At 33.5% G+C, this 25836-nt stretch overlaps 1 protein-coding gene and 1 pseudogene across 1 annotated transcript in view; both read left to right on the top strand.

The window, feature by feature from the left end:
- Positions 1 to 15514: 15514 nt before the first annotated feature.
- LOC129316502 (uncharacterized) lies at positions 15515 to 16890 on the top strand (annotated as a pseudogene).
- Positions 16891 to 19117: 2227 nt separating this feature from the next.
- The window catches only part of LOC129316501 (ribonuclease MRP protein subunit POP4-like), a 34969-nt gene continuing 28250 nt past the window's right edge, over positions 19118 to 25836 (top strand). Inside the window, exons 1-3 of the mRNA XM_054960924.1 lie at positions 19118 to 19427; positions 19786 to 19923; positions 25075 to 25181. Of these exons, the coding sequence (XP_054816899.1) occupies positions 25165 to 25181 (17 nt within the window). The 5' untranslated portion in view covers positions 19118 to 19427; positions 19786 to 19923; positions 25075 to 25164. The remainder of the gene's footprint in view (positions 19428 to 19785; positions 19924 to 25074; positions 25182 to 25836) is intronic.

The following is a 25836-nucleotide window of genomic DNA, read 5'->3' as shown; positions in this document are numbered from 1 at the left end:
CATTTAAATATTGGGTAAACGTAGAATTGAGGTACTCTCTCCCATTATCACTCCTAAGAATCTTTATGGATGTTTGGAATTGATTTTCTATCATTTGATGATAAGTTTTAAAAATTTCAACAGATCAAATTTATTTTTTATAAAAAACACCCATGTCAGCCGAATGTGACATCAATAAAGGTTACATACTAATGGGTTTTAGATAGAGTTGGGATTTTTGATGTTTCCCATATATCACTGTGGATTAGGTTGAAAGGACGAGAGGATTTATAAGTTAAAGGAGGATAAGAATTTCTAGTATGCTTGGCTAAATGACACACATCACAATGAAAAGAAACATCCCTTTTATTCATGTTGGAAACATTTTCAACATCTAACTGACATTAGGATGACCTAATCTATAATGCAGCAACATCCACTCATTATTAGAAATACTTGCAGTAAACACCTTGGTTCTTGACTTCTTGTTGCAATCCAAATAATATAGAACCTCGAATTCCTTAGCATTGCCAATCGTCCTCTGAAAATACAGTAAGTAGCAAACATATTAATGCTACACTTTCGTGTTTTGGTAATCTTAATCACAAACAACAAATTACATTTTAAACCTGGGGCATACAAAACATCAACTAAGACAATCTCATCTATAACATGTACAGTGCCAATGCCAATAACTCTAGTATAAGTACCATCTGCCGCTTTTATGTTTATCCTACTACAATCTCACTAAACAAGGCCAAATTATCTGTCATATGGTCAGTGGCACCTGAATCCACAATCTATGAGTTCTTTTTCATACTCAAAACCTTAAGAGCTTGAACATAGTTACCTCTTTGAGCAGCATTACCCATAGTTACAGTGCGTTTTCGCATGGGATTGCTGTGACTATGTTTTTCCAGCAACTTTCTTAAGCTTTCAATTTCTGCTGCGGTTAAATTCCCAGCACCAAAGTTATGTGGTTCTTCATTGCTCATAGAGTACCCTCAAGGCTCTAACCTTGGCTTAGTTTTGTGATTATTGGGTGGTCTTCCATGTATTTTCCAGCAGTTCTCTCGAGTATGTCCAGTTCTTTTACAGTGGTCACACTATCCTTTTCCTTAGATTTTACCTCCAGTATCAGATGGAGCTCCTCTTACAGTAAGTGCAGATGATTCAAGGTTTACTGGGAAGAGGTCTGGTTTCCATTATTTAGCCTCGAACATCTTCAAACTTTGAGTGTAAAGAGACATCCAAAGAAATGATGCCACAACATCACTGTCTGTAGCAGTAAGAAATGAAGGTTGGCCCGCCAAAAGGCAAAGGGTTAGGCAACAAATGCTGAAATTGTAATTCTCGAAATTCTTTTGGCCTTTCATTCTGTTATTAATTTTCTAAAAGCTACTTACTTGGATTAGTCCTCTAAGGCTTCAATGAATGGGGCCACTATTTCGGTCGGTATAGGGACACCCACCATGTATAAACCTGCAGTACATTTTGTTGGACCATTTTTTTTAATAAAATTTTTTTATAAAAAATTGTTTTATATTAATTAAAAAATGACAAAAATATCCTAAAATATGAAAATAATTATTAGATATGACATGTGCTAATTATTTTTTAATCACTGGAAACTTGCTTGACATTTTCATGCTTTTGTGAAATGACATATTTGCCTCTATTTTAAAATTTAAAATAAAGTAGTAACTAAAAAAATAAGGTATTAATTTCTTTTGAAAAATGATTATTTTTTCTAAAAAATATTGATTAGAACGGAATAACAAATTATAAGTTTCTTTGTGCAATATTTTTTCCAAAAGGTTTAAAAAGGTCTTTTCAAATTAAAAACTAATTGATAAAGAAGTTTCCAAAAATTAGAAAATAATTATCATATTTCACAATACCTAATTACCATTTACGTATTCTCGGGTATTTTTCTGTCATTTTCCCCTAAAAATTTAAATTGCTTAATAATCATAACTAGTAATCACATCATTTAAATTATTACATGATCTTTCAAACATCTGAAGAGGGGTTGTTTTATTAATTTTTTAAAAAAAGTAATAATAAATTTACAATATATTAATAGTATTTTGTGTCTACCATTTTTGAAAAATTCTAACTCAAAAGATATATAACTATGAATAATATAAATTATGGGTTTTTTAATGCCATGTCATTTGTCAGTATTGAACATAACTAATATTAATATAAAATTTGTTTAAATCACATCATTTATATCTTATATTATACAAAATATAATTATTCTTATGCATGCATGACCAAAAAAGACTTGCGAAGAAAGGAAAGGATCTCGATTACCTAGAGGAACAGTTGACTCCATTAGAGGAACCGTAAGCAAGGCTTTCCTCCCATACATGTTCAACAAGTTTCCTATTGACGGGGTCATCACCACGGCTCCAACTCTAGTCACCTTCCCCCACTTATTCATGAATTTATGGGAAGTTTTTTTAGTATATTGCATTTTTTATTTTTTATAAAATGTAAAATTTTCTCTTTCACAAAAAAAAAATCACATAAATTTACATATCCCAATTTTAGAATATTTAAGTCTTTAATTGTAGGGAGAATGACACATAGGTTTCAAGAGGACAAATTGATTCACTTTAGGTCCCAAGTGCCAAAACTCCAAGAATTTACAAGTTTCGCTAGCAATTTTGCAACTTCATAATGATGAATTTGTAACTTGTTTTCTAAATTTCAATATGGTTGAAGAATAAAAAAATTTATTTTCTCTATTAAAATTTGAAATACAAGTTGCAAATTCATAAAGTTGCAAAATTGAGAGTCGAACTTGTAAATTCATTCCTAGAGTTTGACATTTTGGATCTAAGTTGAATTAATTAGTTCTTTTGGGACTATCTGTCATTCTTACTTAATTGTAAACTCCAAAAAATTCAAACTGGCAAAATATATACGAAATATATCTTTTAAGATAATACTATTTTCACTTTTATTTTAATCTACACTAATTTTGAAGTTCAAAATAATACTAATTATGCATAGTCATAAAAAAGAGACAATATTAATTATTAAAATAAATTAAGCACATATCAAAAATTTTATTTAAAGACATATGCACGAGATGCACGAGAACCTTAAAGACATATGCATTGAAATCTTAACGGTCTAGATTTAATATTTTTTATTTTTTTTAATTTATATATTTAAAATAAAAATTATATAAATTTTAATAAATCTGTTTACTAGTATGGCTAATCTAGATTTAATATGAATAGTCCATATTTAATTCATAAAAATTATAAAAAATTTAATATTGAACCTATATTGTTCAAAATATATCTGAAAATTTAATTTATAAAATATTTGATATTAAATATAGATCATTTATATATTGTACAGATAGGTGAAAAAAGTTATTAAAATTTTTTATATTAAATATATCTAGAAAGTTAATTTATAAAATATTTGATATTAAATATGAATTATTTATATTAAATTTAGACTGTACAGACAAGTAATCAAATTTATTAAAATTTTTCAAAATTTATATAATTTTTTATTCAAAAAAATTTAAAATAAAAAATATTAAATTTGGACCGTACAGTAATCTAAATGGTCTAGATTCCGCACCTCTTCAGCGAAGGTGTGGAGGAGGGCTTCTTTAGAGGAGGGAAACCAACTCACGTAAAAGAAGGTAGTTTGCATGGACGTGAACTTATAATATATGCCACTTTCATTCTCATCACATAATAATAAATGATGTGGCTATCCAGCGATTTGATAGCATGGAATTGAGATCAGAGAAGTAAAAGTAGAATTGAAAATAGATTGTTTAGTATGATGAATCTCATTTCTCCACAGAATTTTATTCCATCAAAATTGGTAATGGAACTCACTTCCACTTTCATACCTAAAAATCCCGTTTCCTCTCTCACTTCATTAAAAAAACAAAAAAAAAATATTCACATAGGGGTGAAAATAAGGGATCAAGGGAGTCATAGCCCCCTAACTTTTTAATTTTCTCTTATTAAAATATAAGGGTTATATATTGTTGGCCTTCTAAGTAGGAACATATTATAGAAGCCTTGAGAAATTATATAAATTCTCACTTCAATTATATATGTAATCTTTTACACATATATAATGCAAATATTTTAGTGACTTAAAGATATACAATTATCATAGAATTTACTTATTTTTAACAAGATATTGCTATGCATGCTCTTAAAACATTAATGTTATTTAATTTTGTTTTTCATTTTATGTTTGATAAAAGAAATTATGAGAGCTATTACTAACAAACTTTATCAAGCATTGCAATAAAAAAATATAATTGAATGGATATTTTGTGACAATTGAGTATCATTATCATGTTAATATATTTATTTTCCATGATTATTAATTGAAAGAATTAAATAGCATATTCATCAAGCAAATAATAGAGCTTCTTAAATTGATGAAGAGAACTTTAGATTTCAATTATGCATTTAAATTATTTAATACTTATATGGAAGATGAAATTTTCATGAATTTAATAGTAATTTATATTAAGAAGGAAATTGTTAAGAAGTTATGGTAGATATGATAATTAATGATTTTTATGTCATAAAAAATATAGATGAGTAAAACTTAAAAAATGAAAGTATATATTTATTTTGATTATATATTTATAAAATTAAATATAAATATACACGTTAAATTTTATGTTATATCAGTGATATGTATAGATTTAACTTTTCTTTGATTATCGTATATGTTTTGTCATCTCAATCCCTCTAAAATAATTTTCTTGCTCAGTCCACAGCCACATCCATGTTTAAATTAAGATGATTATATTTTAAAACTTCATCAAAAACTCTTTCATGGTCCACCAAATCGTGAATTTGTCAACAGAAACAGTAATATCACTTAGGGAGAATTTCAATAAAGATTCGTTAATCACACTTATTTAAATTCAAAGTTTTTATATTTTTAAAATTTCACTGTAGTTTAGGCGTACTAATTTGATATTATACGTATGAGAGAAATGATAAAATTACCCCTTATTTAAATCAATATCATAACTTTTCTATTTCACTTATTTATTGTCCTACTTCACATGTTAATTTACTTATTGAATGTTGTTAGTTTCTCTATTTTACATGTTTATTGCTAGAATTTCACTTGATTTCATTCTAGGAAAATGAATAGATGAAGTAGGGCAATAAACAACATTCTATAAGTAAATAAACAAATGAAATAGGGCAATTAACAAGTAAAATAGGGCATTTCTAATATTAATTTAAATGAAGCATAATTTTATCATTTTTTTTTCAGAAATTTAATATCAAATCTTGAATTGCAGTAAAATTTCAAAAATTTAAGAATTTTGAATTTAAATAAATGTGGTTAAGAGATCTTTACTGAAATTCTCCCTATTAATTAAGTAAATGAATACCGTGAGGGTTTCTAGGCAAGTAGTGGTAAGAGGCTGGAGATTATGCATGCATATATATTGAATTTGTTATAAAACTGACGAGAGATTCATTGAGGAACAAACACATACATATGTGCATGTAAGGAAGAATAACAATTGGGTTTTGAAGTTTAGGTTTGGGATATATTCTGGGCAGACGAACTTCATTTAATTCCCAACTGAATCGTCAACCCTTCGCTCAAAAATATCATCAGTTTGAACATATTCAGATGGATGATTAATACAGAGAGAACATATGGTAATGGAATAGTGCCAAAAGACAGAATAGAACGCCATCGAGGGACTATAGTATACTTACGGCTTGCTGGAAACCGGAGAGCAAAATGGCGAGAGAGCAGTCAGGTTTGGAAAGGGCAGAGGGCGGAGATGGTGACGTCGGTGATTGCCGGAATGGCTACAAAACCGGCAAGCCCGGTGAAGAACACCGTCACTAAAAGATGACTCAACTCCTGCTGCTTTCTGTTGTCGCCATTGTTCACTTAGTGCACTGCATATATAACAAGCTAGTCTACTTGTGTGTAAGAGTGACGAGTGACACAAGAAACAAGATTCCATTCCATGTGTCTTTTCCGAGTTATTATCCTAAACTTAACAGGGAGAATGATAAATAAAGACCCTTGAGAAATATCAAGAGCCTTTAATAACTGAAACATTAGGAATTTATAATTGAAATTTTAAGAATTTACAATTCAAAAGTTTTTATTTTACATTAATTTTCTCTCGAAGTTTTCAATTGTCATTCTCCCAACATATAATATCAAACACCGAAAACAAATGAACCAGCTAGCCAGCACATAGAGAAGTTTTTTATAAGTTGCTCTTTATTTTAATCACTTTAAGTCCATAGACTTAAAAAAGGGAGTACGGATTGCTTATATTAAAGCCATATAAGATATGTATGAGGGGGGTAAAAACTAGTATAAGAACGCCTAGTGGTCAAATAAAGAATTTTTCTATAAAGATTGGACTACATTAGGGATTATCTCTGAGTTCTTATTTATTTAACTTGATCTTAAATGTTTTGACAAAACATATTCAAGGGGAAATTCCAAAATGTATGCTCTTCGCGGATGATATAATTCTTATAGTAGAGACAAGAGAAGAGGTTAATTGCAAACTTGAGTTATGGAGGAGGACATTGGAGTCGAAAGGTTTTCGTCTGAGTAGAAGTAAGACGGAATATTTATATTGTAAATTTGGTAAAGGACTATTCGACAATAATTTAGAAATGAAATTGGGAGACCAAATTATACCTCAAGTAGAAAAGTTTAGATATTTGGGAGCCATTATTCAAAATGATGGCGAAATCAGTGGAGATATTTCACATAGAATTCAAACTGGGTGGTTTAATTGGAGAAAAGCTAAAGGAGTTATTTGTGACCGTAAGGTGCCTAATAAACTTAAAGGAAAGTTTTATCGCACTGCTATCAGACCAGCAATGTTATATAGTAGTGAATGCTGGGCTCTAACGGGACAGCAAGAGCATAAAGTTGGAGTAGCAGAGATGAGAATGTTATGATGGATGTGCGGACATACACGTAAAGATAAAATTCGAAATGAGCACATACGCGAAAAAGTGAGGGTGGCACCTATTGAGAAAAAAATGGTAGAAAATCGATTGAGATGGTTTAGGCATGTACAAAGAAGACCAAGGGAGGCACTAGTGAGAAGAGTGGAACATATAACTTTGAGTCCGATTAAGAGAGGTAGAGGAAGGCCTAAGAGAACACTCTTGGAAGTTATTGAACACGATCTCTTAATTAATAATATTCCTAAAAGCTTGACAAACGATAGAGCACAATGGCGTCTTGCAATTCATATAGCCAACCCCACCTATTGGAATAAAGGCTTGTTGTTGTTTGTTTGTTTAAGTCCATAGACTCCCAAAATTGTATCATACGCGAAATCCTTTGTCAAATTATTATTTCATTTCCTTAGTTATTATTTACTTAAACTCAAATTATTATTTAATATATATCACTTGAGGCCACGGACTGTCGTATGCCTCGAGTCACTTCTGTTTAATTTGAATTATCCTGTCCTAGGGTCAGCATAAGACTTTTTTTGCAGAGCTTTTTCCAGACAAAGATGAGGCTGAGGAAGAGAGGAACACCTCCAAGACCCAAAACACAAGCGATGAAAAGAAAGTTATAACAACTATACAGCATACATGAATAGGAGTCGAATGTGGATTTGGATCCTCTCCATACTTTTTCAATAATACATCTTTCTATATCCATTCCCAACCATTCATTTAATTATTGTTTTGGTTTAATGGTATGAGATTTGCTAATTATGGTATTAAAATATTATTTACTATCATCACTTACATGCTTTTGAAAAATGATCAAAATGCTTATTAATGATAACCATTAAATGAATATTATATTTATTTTAATATCATAATTAGCAGTCTTACATCATTAAATCAAAACAATAGTTAATTGAATGGTTGAAATTGAGTATAGAGAAATGTAACGAAAGAGTGTATAGAGAGGATCCAAATTCGTTGAAATGTCATCCAGTTCTGCAATTTGAAAGAAAAGGTATATGACTTTGATTGCTTATTTTAGTTTTGTTTTTCACGTTGTAATGTTGCCTTAAGTTATTATATTTTAGTTGTAGATTTGTTGTTTTTTTGATATAATGTTTTATTGTAGATTTGTTGAACGGGGTCAAGATGAGGAAAATGGGGAAGATATCCATAATCACGTTGATGGATTTCCTCCTTTGTAAAAGAGAGGAGAGAAGAGACTACTATAAATCTAGACTTAAATTAAATTTAATAATTTTTTAAAATATATATTTAATTTAAACAATTTAGATTTGTAATGAAAAGGCAGTCAAGAGAAAAAGTAAAAGAGGGGAACCTGCCATTGCCCCTTTTATGTGATTTTGTTTTTTCCCCTCACGTGCCTCACCCTTCTTGTGAATCTAACTCACGCCGCTACCCTGCTGCCAAGACAACATCTCGGCCAATCTTGAGGAAGGGCATAAGGCTGATAGAGAATTTGTGGACAGTAAATTCAAAGAAACTATGAGTGTCATTCATCGGATAAAAAAAAATGTTAAAAATGTGGAAGGTCTGGCTGGGAATCCTAAAGGGCAAGGTAGGGATAAATTGAAGGGATTAATATAATGGAAAATGTTTCAATCCATAAACAGCCAAGGATTCCACCCACAGGTTCCATTGGAAATCATCAGTTTTTTGTAGGTCCTAGAGATAGGAATGCCAGAGTACTTCCTTGTAGACCAGTTCTAAAGTTGGAATTTTTAGAAGACCTTTGGGATGATCACGATTCAGTTTGACACCACCATAGGCAGTTTGAGAGAGCCCTTGGGAATGTTCAGGAGAAATGGGTTTAGATGTGACTACAATGACTCAAGTTACATCACTAAGATCATAAATTAGTTTGCATGGAGGATTATTTTTAGTGGTCTGACATGGGTGACATCTAATGTGTCCACTTTGCTAAAATGTAAAAATGAAGCTTGTCGCGTTTGCCATAAAATATTGGCGAATTATTCATTTACTTTTAGCACATCTTGCCTTGGACTTTTGAGAACATGTTCCTTTGGTCATTATTTCTTCCTATTGCATTAAGGCATTTGCTATTTAAAACATAAGCCTGAATGTAAGGAAGCCTGAACGTAACTCCTCATTGATAACCTTGAATGCCATAATTCTTTGTAACTCTCAAGCTAATAAACACTCATATAATAGCTGAATAAACAGTCATGTAATAGCTGAAACTCCTTCTTCAGCATTTAAGTCTTTGGGTCTAAGGTTTAGTATAAATAGCTATGTCATTTTCTTTGTAAAGGTATCAAATTAGAGAATAAACAGAGAACTTTGTTCAGAGAGTGGTTTTTGTGCCATTTTGGTATCAAAGTTGGTTCAGAGAGTGAAAGAGTGAGGTAGAGTTGAGGAACTACATCGGACGGGAGAGCAGCTCGAAGGAAGAGTCCTTGACTTGTTTGAATCCTACATTTTGGATGTTTTCTCCAGAAACTAACGTCACCATCGCGCTCAAGAGTTCTGAAAATGTGGAATAGGAGGTTCCCCATCACTGGTAACGTCTTCACGCACCGTTGCCTGAAGCCCACACGCCATCGCTGTATTCCCATGCGCTGCACACTCCAACCAAAGGTAGACGACGATGACGTCATCTGCCACATCATTGATCTGACCAATCAACGACAGTCAGTCCAATCATTGCGTGACACGTGTCGCGGTAGCCACGTCACCCTACCCAATTAGCCATATTTCTCAAAATTACATTTGTGCCCTAAATCTTTCCATAATTCCATATTGAACCCTTAAGTTTATGAAATTTCATATTGACCCCAAAAGTTTTCAAAATTCCATGTTGACCCCTAAACTTTCTTGAAATTACATTTTCCCCTTAATTTTACCTAAATTCCATTTTGACCCTTATATGTTCCATAAATTACAGTTTGACCCCATACTTCTAGAATCCCCATTTTTACCCCTAGACTGTCCAAAATTCCCATTTTGCCCCTATACTTTCCAAAAGTTTCATTCTACCCTTATATCCTTTCAATGTTTCCATTTTGCACCTTAATCCTTCTAATATCCCTAGCCTTGACACCTATCAAAATGCCTCCAAGATGCCGGCATGTGCACAAGGTTGAGATGGAAGAGATGAGACGTAGGATACGAGAGTTGGAAGCCACTGTGGAATTGTAGCAAACTCTGTTAAACAACAATAGAGAAAACTTAGATGGAGATTCGGGAATCAGCAGTTCGTCATCCATTGACAACCGCTGCCATCCACGACAACAACAGTTCTACCCTAATGACATCAAGGTAGACATTCCTAAATTCGAGGGAAGACTCCGGCTAGACGAGTTCGTAGATTGGCTGCAAACTGTTGAACGAGTATTTGAATATAAGGAGATTCCATATGCGTAGAAAGTCAAAATTGTCGCCCTCAAACTCAAGAAACATGCTTCTATTTAGTGGGAAAACCTCAGATGGAAGCGGGAATGTAAGGGAAAGTGCAAGATTGAGACCTGGAAGAAAATGAAATGCCAGCTCACCAGGAAATTTCTGCCAGATCATGACCACCAGGATAATTTTATCTAGCTGTAAAATCTTTGACAGAGATCTTTATCTGTAGAAGAATATACTAGAGAATTTGAGTGGCTCATGATGAAGTGTGACATTTAAGAGAAGGAGGAACAAATAATAGCTCGGTACCTTGTAGGCTTAAACACAAATATCAGTCATCCAGTCTAACTTTAATAGTATTAGACCCTAGATGATGTCATCCGACTAGCCATACTTGTTGAGAAGCAGATGCCCATGAGATCCACTTTCCAGCCTTCATCCTCTAGGGGTTATCCAGAAGGCCGTAAGGTAGAATTTCAGTAGACCAACTCCTCAAGCAAGCAGTAATCTACTGCTGTGCGCAAACCACCATCTAATGCTACCAAGGAATCTGGCTTTAAAGCAATTAAATGCTTTAAATACCAAGAATTTGGCCACATTGCTATGGACTGTCCTACTTGAAGGGTTGTCACCATTAGGGAAGGACCAGAGTATGAAGCACTTAAAGAAGATAAGGAGGACGCTGAGTTTTACAGCACTGATCTAGTATATGATGAGGAGGTCACACCTGCTAATCAAGGAGAAGCATTGGTGCTTAGACGAAGTCTGCATTCAACTGTAGTCAAAGAAGAACCTTAGCTACAATGCAACATTTTTCACACTCGTTGCACGGCCCAAGGAAAAGTATGTAATGTCATTATTGATAGTGGAAGCTGTGAAAATGTAGTATCTGACTATATAGTGGAGAAACTGAAGTTGCCAACACAAGATCATCCACAACCATACAAGCTTCACTGGCTCAATAAAGGGAATGAGGTAAAAGTTTCTAAACAATGCCTTGTAACCTTTTTTATTGGGAATCAATATTGTGATGAAGTTTTATGTGATGTTGTTCCCATGGATGCATGCCACCTTCTCTTGGGGAGACCATAGCAATATGACCAACGTGTTATGCACAATGAGCGAGTAAACACCTATTCTTTTATGAAAGATGGTGTCAAGTTCACACTAGCGCCTTTACTGCCTAGCGAGATTAGCCAATCTTCAAGGGAATCTAGTGCCTTTAAGCCATTAGTGTCTTTGATGACTAAGGAGGAATTTAAGGTGTCAAAGTCTGAAGCCCAAATGATGAGCTTTATTTTGGTGCTTGAGGTGAACAATAAGTTGGCCAATCCATCAGGAATCATTCCATTATTGTCAAAATTTTCAGATGTAATATCTAATAAGATACCACTAGGGTTGCCTCTTATATGAGACATACAGTATGCCATTGACTTTATTCTAGGAGCAGTCATTCCTAATAAGCCTGCTTACAGGATGAGTCCCTAGGAACATGCCGAAGTCTAATGGCAAGTTGAAGAGTTGTTGAAGAAAGGGTTGGTTTGAGAAAGTATCAGCCCTTGTGTTATACCTGTTCTTCTAGTACCTAAGAAGGATGGGAGTTGGAGAATGTACATTGATTGTCGAGCCATAAACAAGATCACTATTAAGTATCGATTTTTAATACCTCGACTTGATGATATGCTAGACCAGTTGCATGGCTACTACTTTCTCTAAAATTGACCTTCGTAGTGGGTACCATCAAATTAGAATTCAGCCAGGAGATGAGTAAAAGATCGCTTTCAAGACCAGAGATGACTTATATGAGTGGAATGTGATGCCTTTTGGGTTAACAAATGCCCCTAGCACATTTATGCACCTGATGAATTAGGTACTGAGACCCTTCATTGGCAAATTTATTATTGTGTACTTTGACGATATTCTTGTTTAAGTAAGAATCAACAAGAATATTTAGATCACTTGCGGCAAGTTTTGCAAGCCTTGCGTGAATATAAACTTTAAGAAAATCTTAAGAAGTGCACCTTCCTCACCAGTGAAGTTGTGTTCTTGGGTTACATCATTACAGCAAAGGGTGTTTACGTTGATCCAAGTAAAGTTGTAGCCATTAACAGCTGGCCAATTCCAAAATCTATCCAGGAGGTTCAAAGTTTTCATAGATTAGCTTCTTTCTACAGGAGGTTCATTCGTAATTTTAGCTCTATTGCTGTACCACTTACAGATTTCATAAAAAGAGAGAAATTTCAATGGACAGAGCAAGCTCAGAAAAGCTTTGAGGAGTTTAAGAAGAAGTTGACCGAAGCTCCAGTCCTAGCTCTTCCTAATTTTGACTAAGTATTTGAAGTTAGTTGTAATGCTTCTAAGGCCAGCATTGGTGCTGTCTTAAGCCAAGAGGGCCATCCCATTATCTTTTTTAGTGAGAAGCTCAATGATGCCAAGCTTAGATATTCTACCTATGACAAGGAATTCTATGCCATTGTTCAAGCTCTCCAACATTAGAGTCATTATCTCCTGAATAAAGAGTTCATAACTTTTTCTGATCATGAGGCTCTCAAGTATTTGAATTCCCAGCAGAAGATCAGCTGTAGACATGCTCGTTGGAATGAACTCTTATAGTTTTATCCATTCCTTATCAAACATAAGGTTGGAACTTTAAACTCTGTAGCTGATGCCCTTAGTCATCGCCATGTGCTACTTACAATACTGCAAAGCCCAAGTTGTTGGGTTTGACTATGTCAAAGAGTTGTATCAGGATGATCCTGATTTCTGAAGAGTGTGGGAAGCAACTGTAAATCAACCTTTTCACCAGTTCTAAAGACACAATAGTTTTTAATTTCGAGACAAAACCCTATGGATTCCATAAGGTTCCTTGAGAGAATCTATAATTTGGGAAGCATATGATGGTGGATTAGTTGGACATCTCGGATGAGATAAAATAGTTGACCTAGTGAAGGAGAACTTTTACTGGCCTCGACTTGAATGAGATGTCAACAGGCATATATAGAGATGCAAAATTTATCACTTAGCCAAATTCAAGGGTTAGAATACTAGATTATACATGCCTTTGTCAATTCTAAAAGCACCTTAGGAAGATGTAACTATGGATTTTGTTTTGGGTTTACCACGAACTCAAAGGCAAGAAGATTTTATCATGGTTGTTGTGGATCATTTCTCAAAAATGGCCTATTTCGTTCCATGCTAGAAGACTAATGATGCTGTTCAAGTAGCAAACTTATACTCTAAAGAGATTGTGCGTCTTCATGGCATTCCCAAGACTATCACTTCTGACCGTGATGTGAAGTTTCTCAGCCATTTTTGGCGGACACTATGGAAGAAGATGGGAACTAAGCTTCAGTTTAGCAGCGCCAGTCATCCCCAAACAGACGGTCAAACTGAAGCTATAAATAGGATTCTTGGTAATCTTCTTCGCAATATCATAGGGAAGAATTTAAATCAGGGGGATCTCATTCTTGCTCAAGTTGAATTTTCTTATAATAATTCTGTCAACCAAGCAATTGGAAAGTGTCCGTTTGAAGTTGTTTATGGCACTTGTCCCCTTAGTCCATTAGACTTGACCCCTTCACTTGATAAGCAACAATATAGCTCTGATGCTGACTAAAGGGCTAAGGAAATTAAGAAGTTGCATGAGCTAGTCCGCAAGCGAATCCAAAAGCAAACTTTGAGATACAAGGCTCAATTTGACAAGCATCAAAGATAACAGATTTTTAAGATAGGAGACTTGGTTTGGATACATCTACAAAAGGAACAATTTCCTAAACAGCCAAACGCCAAGTTGTCCCCAAGAGCTGATAGTTCGTTCAAGATAATGCAAAGGATCAACAACAATGCTTACAAGGTGGAATTACTTGGTTCTTATGATGTATCTACCACCTTCAATGTTGCTGATCTATCCCCTTACATTGACGATAATGCCGAATTTGACTTGAGGGCAAGTTCTGTCGAACACGGGGAAGATGAAACATAAGCCTGAATGTAAGGAAGCTTGAACATAACTCCTCATTGATAACCTTGAATGCCATAATTTTCTATAACTCTCCTAGGCTAATAAACACTCATGTAACAGCTGAAACTCCCTCTTCAGCATTTAAGTCTTTGGGTCTAAGGTTTAGTATAAATAGTTGTGTCATTTCCTTTGTAAAGGTATCAAATTAGAGAATAAACAGAGAACTTTGTTTAGAGAGTGGTTTTTGTGCCACTATTGCTTCATTTTGCTTTTCTAAATTGCATATGTTCAGTTCACAATGGAAGTTAATATTTAATGGTCAATACCTTAAGCAAGTTATTTTTTGTAAGCTTGCAAAGAGAGAAGGAAAAAAATCCAATCTTGTTTTTAATTATTTGTTTTCTCTTCGTCGTCAAGTTCTAAAATCTTCAAGTCCGACCAATGCATTAGATGCATGTTGCAAATCTAAAGTGTAAACTTTTAGTGAAATTGTATCCGCTATATTAGAGAACATTACGCATCTTGTTGTTAAAATTTCATCATGAAGTGCTTGCTTTGAAACTCAAATGCATTGGATGTATTTTGTTAGATTGGAATGACAAATCTGAATTTCACTGGACTTGTTTTATGCTATTTTTTCTGTTTTTCAGTCTCAAGTAATAAATAATGGGAATAATCTAGACTAGAGGAAAATGATTAAAAATTTAAAACCCAGATGCATTAATGTATCTATCAATTGTGGAGTTTATCAGAATTCAGACATAAATTGGTAATTGGATTATTTCCTGAGTTTGATGATAGCTTTAGCATAAGGCAAGCATTAGTTAATAATTTTAGTCTGATGAAATATTTGACTATTCCTCATGCACCATATTAGAAGGATATCGTTCCATATTCTCTTATTTTATGACATTTTGCCAGAGTAAAGCACAATCTTCTATGAACCGTACTGGTTCCATATAATAGTCTTTTGTTTCTTCGGCCCTCTATTTTATTTTTTTACTACTAAAAGTTCTTCCTTCTATTGCTTAATTTCAAAATATTTCTAGGTTTTGATTTACAAGTCCAAGTTTTGTAATTATTTCTCAATTCTCATAGTGACTTACAGACACAGAAAGGCAGAGCAATCCGAACAAATCAAAGTATTTGGAGAGTTAAAAGAAGCTTGAGGGTTGCAAACATTTTTTATTGCAGCTCGTCCATGGAGTTGGAGCAACCCAAGCAAGCTTGCCATCCATCTCAAGAACCTAATCCTAGTAGGCCAAAGCCTACACCAAAGCGTTTTATTAAAACCCAAATCCCAGCTTCGATTTTAATGACTCAGCTCTCAATGCTGCCATATCACTTCTCCCCTCAAACTACAATTTTGAGGTGCACAAATGTGTTTGGCATGTGAAGTCAACTGGAGCCAGGCAAATTGCCCGACAATTTCCTGAGGGCCTTCTCATGTACTCCCTTGTCCTATCTGATATCTTTACTACTTTTGCTAGTGCCTCTCAATGCTTTATTCTTGGCGATGTCACCTATGTAGCTTGTTGTGTAGATTACTTGTCTGCTAAAGCACTTAGTGCTGATCTCTTGATACATTATGGTCACAGCTGCCTTGTACCCATTGATTCCACTACAATTCCCTGCCTATACGTCTTAGTTGATATTAAAATCAATGTTGATCACATGATTGATACTATCAGACTAAATCTTCAATCTAGTGTCAAAATCCTCGTCCGTGCTTGTACAATACAGTTGGCCTCCGCAATCCGGGCAGCAAAACCTGAGTTAGGGAAATATGGGTTCAAGGTTTTGATTCCACAGTCCAAGCCACTGTCAACTGGCGAGGTTCATGGCTGCACAGCGCCCAAGGTTTCATCAAACTCATTCGGTGGCGAGAGTGAATCTGTGGGAGTGTTCGTAGCTGATGGAAGATTTCACCTCCAGGCATTTATGATAGCAAATCCCAGAATTAAGACTTTCAGATATGACCCATATTTTGGGAAATTGTTTCTAGAGGAATATGATCACTTGGGCATGAAACAATCAAGGAAGAGTGCAATTGCACAATCAAGGCAGGCTCAGAATTGGGGTGTAGTTCTGGGAACTTTAGGTCGACAATGGAATCCAAAGATTTTGGAGAGATTGGAAAAGAAGTTGAAGGAGAAGGGCTTCAATTATACAGTAATTTTAATGTCAGAGTTGAGTCCAGCTAGAATCTCTTTGTTTGAAGACTCTATAGATGCATGGATTCAAATCGCTTGTCCTCGATTATCGATCGAGTGGGGAGATGCTTTTGTGAAACCAGTTTTGACTCCTTTTGAGGCAGAAATTGCGCTAGGAATTATACCAGGTTGGTGGGAGAAAACTGTGGCGAAAAATCATGGTTGTGAAAATGATTCATCATGCAGTGACTGTAACTGTGTAGATGCAAATGAAGATTTTGGTGGAGATTATCCAATGGATTATTATGCTCAAGATGGTGGGGAATGGAATTCCTCTTATTTGAAAAAGTCCCCTCATCCTGCAAGAAGAATTATTTCTGTTAGGTCTAATTCTTGACAGTCTCTAATTTGCTAAATTCCACTGATTTTGTTTCTACTTGGCAGTGTTATTTGCTTATTAATTTGCTATCAAATTTGCCTAAGTTAGTTGTATGTTTATAAGAAAGCTATGCGTATGTAAAGAGAAGCTTTTACAGAACGTTGTTCACTATTTCGATGGATATAAACGTGATGAAATTGATTTAAGACAAGGAGGACCTATAGACTTAAAGTTTGAAAATATATTCGGGAAAAAAAAAATCATGTGAAAATGTACTGGTCCTTGGAAACAGACAAGCATAAGTTTGGTTTTAGGCCTATGCAAATAATTTGATTTCTTAATTAGATTGGTTTTAGGCCTATGCAAATAATTTGATTTCTTAATTAGATTGGTTTTAGGCCTATACAAATAACTAAGGCTTAGTTTGATTCACTGAAAGCATTTTGATAGAAAAGGAAACGGAAAGGGATTTGGAAAAGGAAAAGGAAATAGAAATAGGGTTAAAATAACATTTGGTATGATAGAAAAAGAAATAGGTAGAATTTAAAATGTAATTTTTGCTTGGTATACATGAATTAAGCCTAGAAAAGAAAAAAAAAACAGTAGGAGTTCCATTATGTCCCTCATATGTTCTTCTTTCATTCTTTAAACTTCATCTTCTGCTCTTCATAGGAGAATCCAGAAATCAATATGAACTCAAAAATCTAAAAATCAATCAAACAAAAATTGTGGAAGACAAATATAGAATTTGGTACACAAAAAAAAAAAAATAGAGCAACAATGTCATGGTAAATGTGTCAGAAAGTACTGCTTCTACTTTCTTGTGTTTTGTTTTCCCTATGTCCTTCTATGCTCCATATATTTCAACATGCTTTTAATTTCAACTCAAACTATCATTTTGAAGAGTTTTTAAAATCTCAAATGTTTTTAAGACTTTAGAAGTTCATAGCCCTTCTTGATTAAGGTAATTTATGAGGAATTTAATGATTCCTATTTACCATGATGTGTTTTGTTTTCTTGTAATTATTAATAATGTCAAAGTGAATATTACATAAACCATCATTAAGATGACAATGCAAGTTAATACTCATATGAAAACAGCAATCATATCAAATTAGAAAAACAAAGGGGCATGATGCATAATACCATATAAACACAAGACAATAAAGTAATGAGAACACAAATTTTCCTTAAACCAACGTTGTCTAGCCAAATAAGAGAGGAGAACTAAAATTAACCTAAAGTGCATCAACTGAAAGAAAGCAAACTTACTAACAAGATTGAAAATCCATCAGATTTGTATAGTATAGTTGATAATATTATCGTTAATAAGTAATTGATTGATAGTTGATAATTGATAACTAATGCCAATGATAATCAAAATTAAATATTTTTAACTAAACGCCACAAGCTGATTATAAAAAAAAAAATGTCTGTTTTAATAAACAATTAGTGAACAACCTACTCATATTTATATGTTACATTTTTTTATTCACGTGTTAAAGGACCTATGCTTCATGTACAAGTTAAAATATATTTAAAAAAGATTTTAACTTTGAATTAAAGAATAGAATTAATTGCAATAAAATTATTATCAAATCTGGTATCTATTAAAAATTAACCAATTAATTAATATTAATAATTAACATTAATTAATAATCAACCATCACGGTGAGTTTAATCACAGCATTTTATAAAGTAAATTTAAAAAAAAAAAAAGGCTCTCCCAGAATTTCAAATTTCAATTAACGTGGCTTAACACGCAACCTTGGAGGGTAAGCCGTTACTCGAATTAATGCAAGTAGGTCACAACCTCCGAAGAGACTTGGCAAGGAATCCATTCTCGCGAACAAACATAACATTCTAACCCTGTACAATGGGGACCACCTCAGCTCCTTCCTTGCAAACGCAGACGCCGCCTCAGTTCCCATTGAGATACCCGTTCGTTTTCGTTGTCAACCTCCATGAGTCCCTCCACCAACAAAGAAGTGCCTTCACTCAATCTCCTTTGATGCAAATCCCGCTGTTGTTCAAGAGCCATAGCCTTCACTCAAGCTCGAACATGTCCTTCCGTCGACCTTTATCAGTTGTCTCCGTCGATTCCCTCCGCCGTCGTTATCAAAGACCCATGTAGTCTATTTTCTCGCGGTTCACCTAAATGCCTTCCTTCCTTCTCAGTTTGACTCTCGCTCAGAAACCCACCTATCACAAACCCCATTCCTCCTCTGTTCCATTTGTCACTCAGAATATCTGTTCAACCTCACTTAATCTCTACAACTCATTCACCCTCTCATTCCCTCCACGAGTCCTTTAATGGCATTCGTCTCTTCCCCTCAGCGAGACTGCTGTCCTCGCCTTACAAATTTGACGTGGGTTCGATGTGGGTTCAGTCATTTGCAAATCCGGCTCTCTTAGCAGTGGCCAAGGACTTGGGTAACGATATCGGATTTGTGGCCGGCAAACTCAGTCAGATTGCGCCCATCTCTCAAGTTCTGATCGTCGGGGCTCTTCAGAATTTTGCTGGTTACTTCCTGCTCTGGCTTGACATCACTCGAAACATCCCTTCTCGGCCCTTCTGGGCGGTAAGTCACTTCACTTTCAAACTCTCTAGCTCGTTTCCTGCTATTGGGTATCTTTCCCATAACATTACAACCTGCAAAACCCAGGATCTGTACTCGTTTCTACTTTGCTCTCTCATTCCTTCTCTTCTGTGTTTTTAGAGTATTCGGTGGAAAATTCCCCCACTTTATGTAATGCTTCCTCGTTTGTGGAGGTTAAGATGACTGAATCTTTCCTGTGTGTTTTGCAGCACTCCTTTTGTCCTCCATTAATAATGGACAATATGATATATTAGCCTTTAATTGCTTTTTCAAAAGAAAAAATCTCGCTTATCATGCCTTGGCGTGTTTCCCTTTAATTACTTTTTAATTCCAATGACAGGACAGGACACTTCAAAAATCCAAGAGCACGCAAGATCTTTTCTTACGTAATAATCTTGAAAAATGCCAACGGACAGCTTGACTTGGCTTCAAGCGAATGAAAGCAAGCTTCTTCGCATGAATCGCCTTCACTCTCCAGGTTTGTTGATTTACTCTAACTTTATTGTGGGCTAAGACTTGACGGAAAAGAGAGAATCAAAAAGATATGTTTCAATTCCTGAATTTGTTTGTAGCATCAAAATTTCTTTATCAGTTTATCTGTGCTAATTTTTTGCATGTTTTCTAGTAGCCATTACAACAAATCTTGTGGGTTTGAACTTTGAACATACGCATTGAACTTGTGGTTAACATTGATCTTCTTTATCTTTAAAGCTGACATTTAACAGAAAACTAAAAAAAGAATGCATCTCTTTTTTACCTTGTGGTCGTCTTTGCAAAACTCTTCTCTCTAGGGTTGATACACATTGGACTTCCTATGTAAATGTCTGCAGTGCTAAAGCTCAAATGACATTGAAAGTACAGATTGGATAAATGAACCTTTTGCTTTTGAATATTTGATTTAATTTGATTGAAATATTTTTAATGTCTTAAAATCAATTTTTAATTGTTAAATTAAGCTAAATTAACATAAGTCATTTCAACACAGGCAAAGGAAAAAAATGCAAACAAGTATACATCTAGAAGACGTATTTTATTAGAAGGATATATATATTATATCTCAAAAGTTAGCATAATTATATTTTTTTTCTTTTAGATAAATTTTAGTACGTTATTATGAATTCAATTGTTGAAATAGTTGGGTGAAAAATAATGATTGTGGTAATAATCAGTATACATGAGTCTTTCCAATATTATTTCTTTTATCATCTGTTAATTTGTGTCATGCATATCAAGATAACTTTTTGCTCTTAGGATAATACACATTAGAGACTTTATCAAATATTTCAGTACGTTGCTACTATTTTTTGCTTGAAAATGAGACTTTGGTTAAGAATTTGCTCGCTAGTTTTGAGGTTGCTGGTTGAATATTCTGTAGTCAAAGAATAACTTCTCTGACTATGAAGTGACATCCCTTTGTTGGATATTATGGGTAATTTGGAAGCAGCGCAATGATATCAATTTTAACCATGCAGTACTGAATCCAAGTATGTCTCACTTTAATATGTTAAAATCATGAAGGAAAATCTGGATATGTTTTGGAGAGCATGTGGTTTTTTTCAAGTATTCTGCTATAGTTTTTCTTGAAAATGAGACTGTTAATATTGAAATTTTATGTTGTGATTTAATGGATGCTTTGGTTTAGAAGGAGTTAATATAGGTCAAGGTATTAACGTTCAAGAGTTGTTCTAGTTTTAAGTATTTTCTGTTCAATTATATTGTAATGACCCAAATATTTAAATTAAATGAATTTTTCTTTTCTATTGATATTTTATTTAATTATTTTAGTTATAGCACATGAGGAGTAAAGGTCTAATAGAATTTATATTAGTTACTTATATGGAGGTCTAGAATTTGAATCTTACTTAAGCCAAATATTAATTTTATTTTTATATGAAAATTATTAAAGTTTTCTTATATCTTTTATTATTAACAATATTATGATGAAAAAAATCTGTGGGGTATCGTTTTGAATTTTTTCCAAACAACATTAGGTCTTGTTTTGTGTTTTTCCCATGGTTCTTTGTCCAGAATTTTCTTTCCCTTTCAGTCATATATTACGCACAGAGAGGGATATAGAATTCATTTTCATTCCTTCGGCTCCTCTCCTTCTTCCGTCAAGTCTCTTTTCTTCTCGCCATCCACTTGTTCTTCTTCACACCGTGGGTCTGTTTCCAACCTTCACTAATCCATTGCTGTCGCTAGTTCGTTTTTGTTGCTGGTTCGTTTCCGTCGCTGGAAATTTTCCTCTACTGCTTCTCTGTTCTGCGCTGATGCTGGTGGGTGTAAGTTGACGTGCGCGAGCTAAATCATTTGAGTGGAGGTGCTGCACGTGGTTCCTTCTGCTTCTTGGTGTTGTTTTGTTCTTCTGCTATTGTTGTGTCGTGCCAAAAACTCTTCCCCTGTTCAGCCATAAACATCAACTTCTCCTTCTCTTATCTTCATCATTTGTGCCTTAAGGTGAGGAAGCTTCAAGCCTCTTCCCTCTTGCTCAGCATGTATGGTGTGAATGTTTAAATTATTTGTAATTTAATCTCCCTTGTGGTACTGTGCTTGTACAGGCAATGAAGAGAAATTTGGTTCTGATTGATATTTTAGTATTGTATGTTTGTTGAAGGTGGATAAATTCAATATTCCTTGAGTTTAAAATTTCGTATGTTGAATGCTTGTAATTGGAAGGTTGGATTACTTCAATATAGATTTTAGAAAAGTGTGGGAAAATAAAATTTGAAGAAAATATGTTTGATCAAAGCTTGAGAATTACTGCACGAAAGGTGTTTGACAAAACATTTGTTAGAAGAAATTGAACTTGATTTTTTTTTTTTAGAATTCATTGAATTCTTGACTGTGGATGAAATATAGTTATTCAAATATTGGTATTTGATATTATTGGGTAATTATTTGTGGCTGAAAGTAAACAGAGACACTTTGAGATATATAAATGGTAATGATTTTGGAAAAAGTTTATTTAAGGCTATGGGAAGTTTATTGAAATTTTATTATATTTGATAGGATCATTACAAGAAGAGAAAACTTAATTGAAACTATAAAGAGAGAATTTTGGAACTGGAAGATAAGCCAGATAAGTAAATAACATTTATCAATAAACAAAAGTAATGGTCTCTTTATTTATTTTATTTTATTTTATTTTATTTTATTTTTCTTCTATTCTAAACAAATTTTCTTAATGTACCTCATTGATTAAGTTGACATAATGTATATAGATATCTTATTCATTCTTTGAATTGGTTTATGTAGTTATTTTCATGGTATTTTATTTTCCTGTGGATTGGATGAATTACTAATGAAAGGATTATTTGTACTTTACAAATTAAAATACAATTTGAACTATAAGGATTTTTAGATTCCATGCATGTCGGAAATGTTTTATAAGACCAAATACAAAATGTTGGTTGCTAATGATAGTTTTGTTAGCCCTCGGTGCGTCATGACACACCCAACCAGCAAGGTATATTAGAGGTGCTAGCCCCGTGTGTCGGCCACCACATGTGGAAGGGAGGATGGAATTTTGTGAATTTAATCCACTCTTGTTATTCGTGAACTTTATGCTTGCACCTGTTTTTCATGATTTCTAGCCACGCCGGATGTTACTTACCTTCATGGACTGTGTGTCCACACCTGTTATTCGTTCTATTCAGTCTTAATAGAAAACAAGTTTTTTTTTCAAGTTATTTTTCACTCTTAAGAACTATATTTTTATGATTTGTTTTATACAAAAGATATATTTTTAATTTATTGTTTATGACTACCATTATTTATTTACTTATTATTTGGGGATGTTATTTACTAAAAAAAAATTTATATTTAGATAGTAGATGTGAACCTGCATTTTAGTAAATCTCGTGGGACTCCTTGAGACAAGAAGTATTGTGTTGCTTCAATTATAATGGATTAATGTAAATATTTAAACATTCTATTTTTGTTTTAGAATCACTCCACAAATCATATAGGCAGGATCTTCAGTTAAATTATTTTGGTTTGTATATATTGTATTGGAGTAGAATTCTGAATGTGCTTGGATGTGCCTTTTGGCAGGTTGTAGAGATTTCGAGAAGTCCAACTTACAGCAGAGACTCTACTGAAATTTCTATAGCTAGCTTAAGTATTTTGTTCCCATTAATAATTGCTTAATATAGATGATGACTGTATGAAAAAATTTAAATTAATATGTTAGACTTGTTAAGGTTTTAGACTTATGGAATATGAGCTTTCTTATATTCCAGCCGATCACACTTTAAAAATTCGGGAAGTGACATACTATGGTAGGAACTTTTAAGACCATTTGTTGTAGAAAATTATTGTACATTGAGGTATAGGTGTAGACATGATCATGCTATTTGAATCTCTTCTTTTACTATAAAGTATGTTATATTTTTAACATAAACTAAATTTCAACGCCCAAACATTGTGGAATTGATTCTGCTGCTGGAATTAAAATGGATTAAAAAAAAAGGTAAGATCATTATTATGAAAGTATTTGGATTGTGAAATGTGTATGTTCTTGTTTTTTTTTTATGGCATTTAGGAGTAAATGGCCTCAAATTAGTACAAACTAGAACAAAAAGGGCACGATATTTGTTGAAAAGTGGGATGTTGAAGATGATTCATAGCTCAAAGTGTATGTTGGAATGTTGTCATGTTTAAAGCCATCCTTGATCTATTCTTATCTTTTGGATGCTAAGATTTTTGTTTTTATTAATCATGTGGCACTCAAGTGCTTGATGAGGAAGTCGGTGTCTTAATTGAGGCCACGTGTGTGTGCTTGTGTCAAGTATAAAGATGATTGAGGCCTTTCCTTTATGTTCTAGTGAAGCCAATAGTTGTGCTAGTAATTTATTTCTTTTAAGGTTTCTTTCATTTTTCATCTCTTCTTTCTTTTCTACTCCTAAGCCAGGCCAGCCTTTTCTTCCGTTTATTCTTTATTCAATTTGTATCAGTTTGTTTTTTATTATGTTATTGACTAATAAATGTTATTGGCTACTCTTCACTTCATGGTATTTATGCTGCATTTATTAAAGCTTGCAGGTAATAGTGTTTCAATTGTCTCATGTCGCATTTTGTCATCTATTTAATATGTTCTTCTAAGTATAGATTATTTTGATTGCTCCGTATAAATGTCTACTTTATAGTAATTTGCTTACTTGGTTGAATGTTTGTGGTTGTAAGGTGCAATTCTCCATTGCATGAAGATGATATGGAGTCTTCTCTCTTCTTCTCTAAACTTGAGTAGGCTAGCGTGTGTTTTAAAACACCTCTTTTATTTCTTTTACTTAATTAATTTTTAGGATTAATTTGCTTGTTTGTTAGTTATTTAGACAATTATTTATTTGTATATTTATTGATTTATTCCATTTTCTTGCATTTACTTATGATTGTGCTCTTGTTAACTGAACCTTTAGATGAAGCTGCGTTACATCTTTTGATCCATGAATCCTAGCCACAATTTTTTTTATTGTGAAAAAGTGACCTACTATTTGAGAGAATATTATTATTATTATTATTATTATTATTATTATTATTTTCTTTGATCTAGATGTTAGTTATATATCAATTATTTATTTTTTTAATTTGCTAATTAGTTGCATCTGTTATTATTATTATTTGTTTTGAGACACATAACCTCTTCTTGGAGCTTCTACATGTGCCATACAATCAACATTTGAAGTTGCCAACATTATTTCTCCACCTCAGCCTCTCCTTGATGATCCTCCATGATAGGTTTATCTCTTCCATTTCTTACTTTTCATGCCTTTCCATTATGCTTGTTGATTGATATTGATTAGTGGATAGAGTTGATTGCAAGTATGAGGGAGATTTTCTAGTAGAAAAAGTTATATTTTCATGTTTTAGTTTTTGTTCTATTTTGAGAAAAACAAATTTTTTTCTAGAATTGTTTTTCATAATTTTTCAGATTTTTTAAAAACTTCTTTTCCTCTCACTTTCTCATTGGTACTTTCATGATTTCCTTGGATTTTTCCTTAGTTTGGGTTTGCATTGAGGACAATGCAATATTTATGTGTGGGGAAGGTACTGATAAGAGTTTTGATTTGTGTTGGTTCTTTGAAAAATGTTTTGGAACATAAAAAAATTTTGTTTTGTTTTCTTTTTAGTTTGAAGTTGCATTACTTGGATTGACCTTGACCTAGACTCTTGATTCTTGAAAAGAGATTACCACTTTGCATTGTGTTTAAGGAAGTGATCTATTTTTTAGCTTGAAGTAAATTGAATGGGATAGCATTGCCTATGTTGGAAGTATACTTTGAGCCTCTATAATTCCTTTCTAGTGTGCAATTGTCCACTTATTCTAACTCATCCTCTAGAACTTGTCTATATTCTTTTTCAAGACTACATTTGCTTTTGCATTGTGAGGATG

The sequence above is a fragment of the Prosopis cineraria genome, unplaced genomic scaffold, assembly GCF_029017545.1.
Source record: "Prosopis cineraria cultivar Desert tree isolate PC_DT_omini unplaced genomic scaffold, ASM2901754v1 PC7, whole genome shotgun sequence".
NCBI classification, from domain to species: domain Eukaryota; kingdom Viridiplantae; phylum Streptophyta; class Magnoliopsida; order Fabales; family Fabaceae; genus Prosopis; species Prosopis cineraria.
This window is presented reverse-complemented; position numbering and strand designations above follow the sequence as displayed.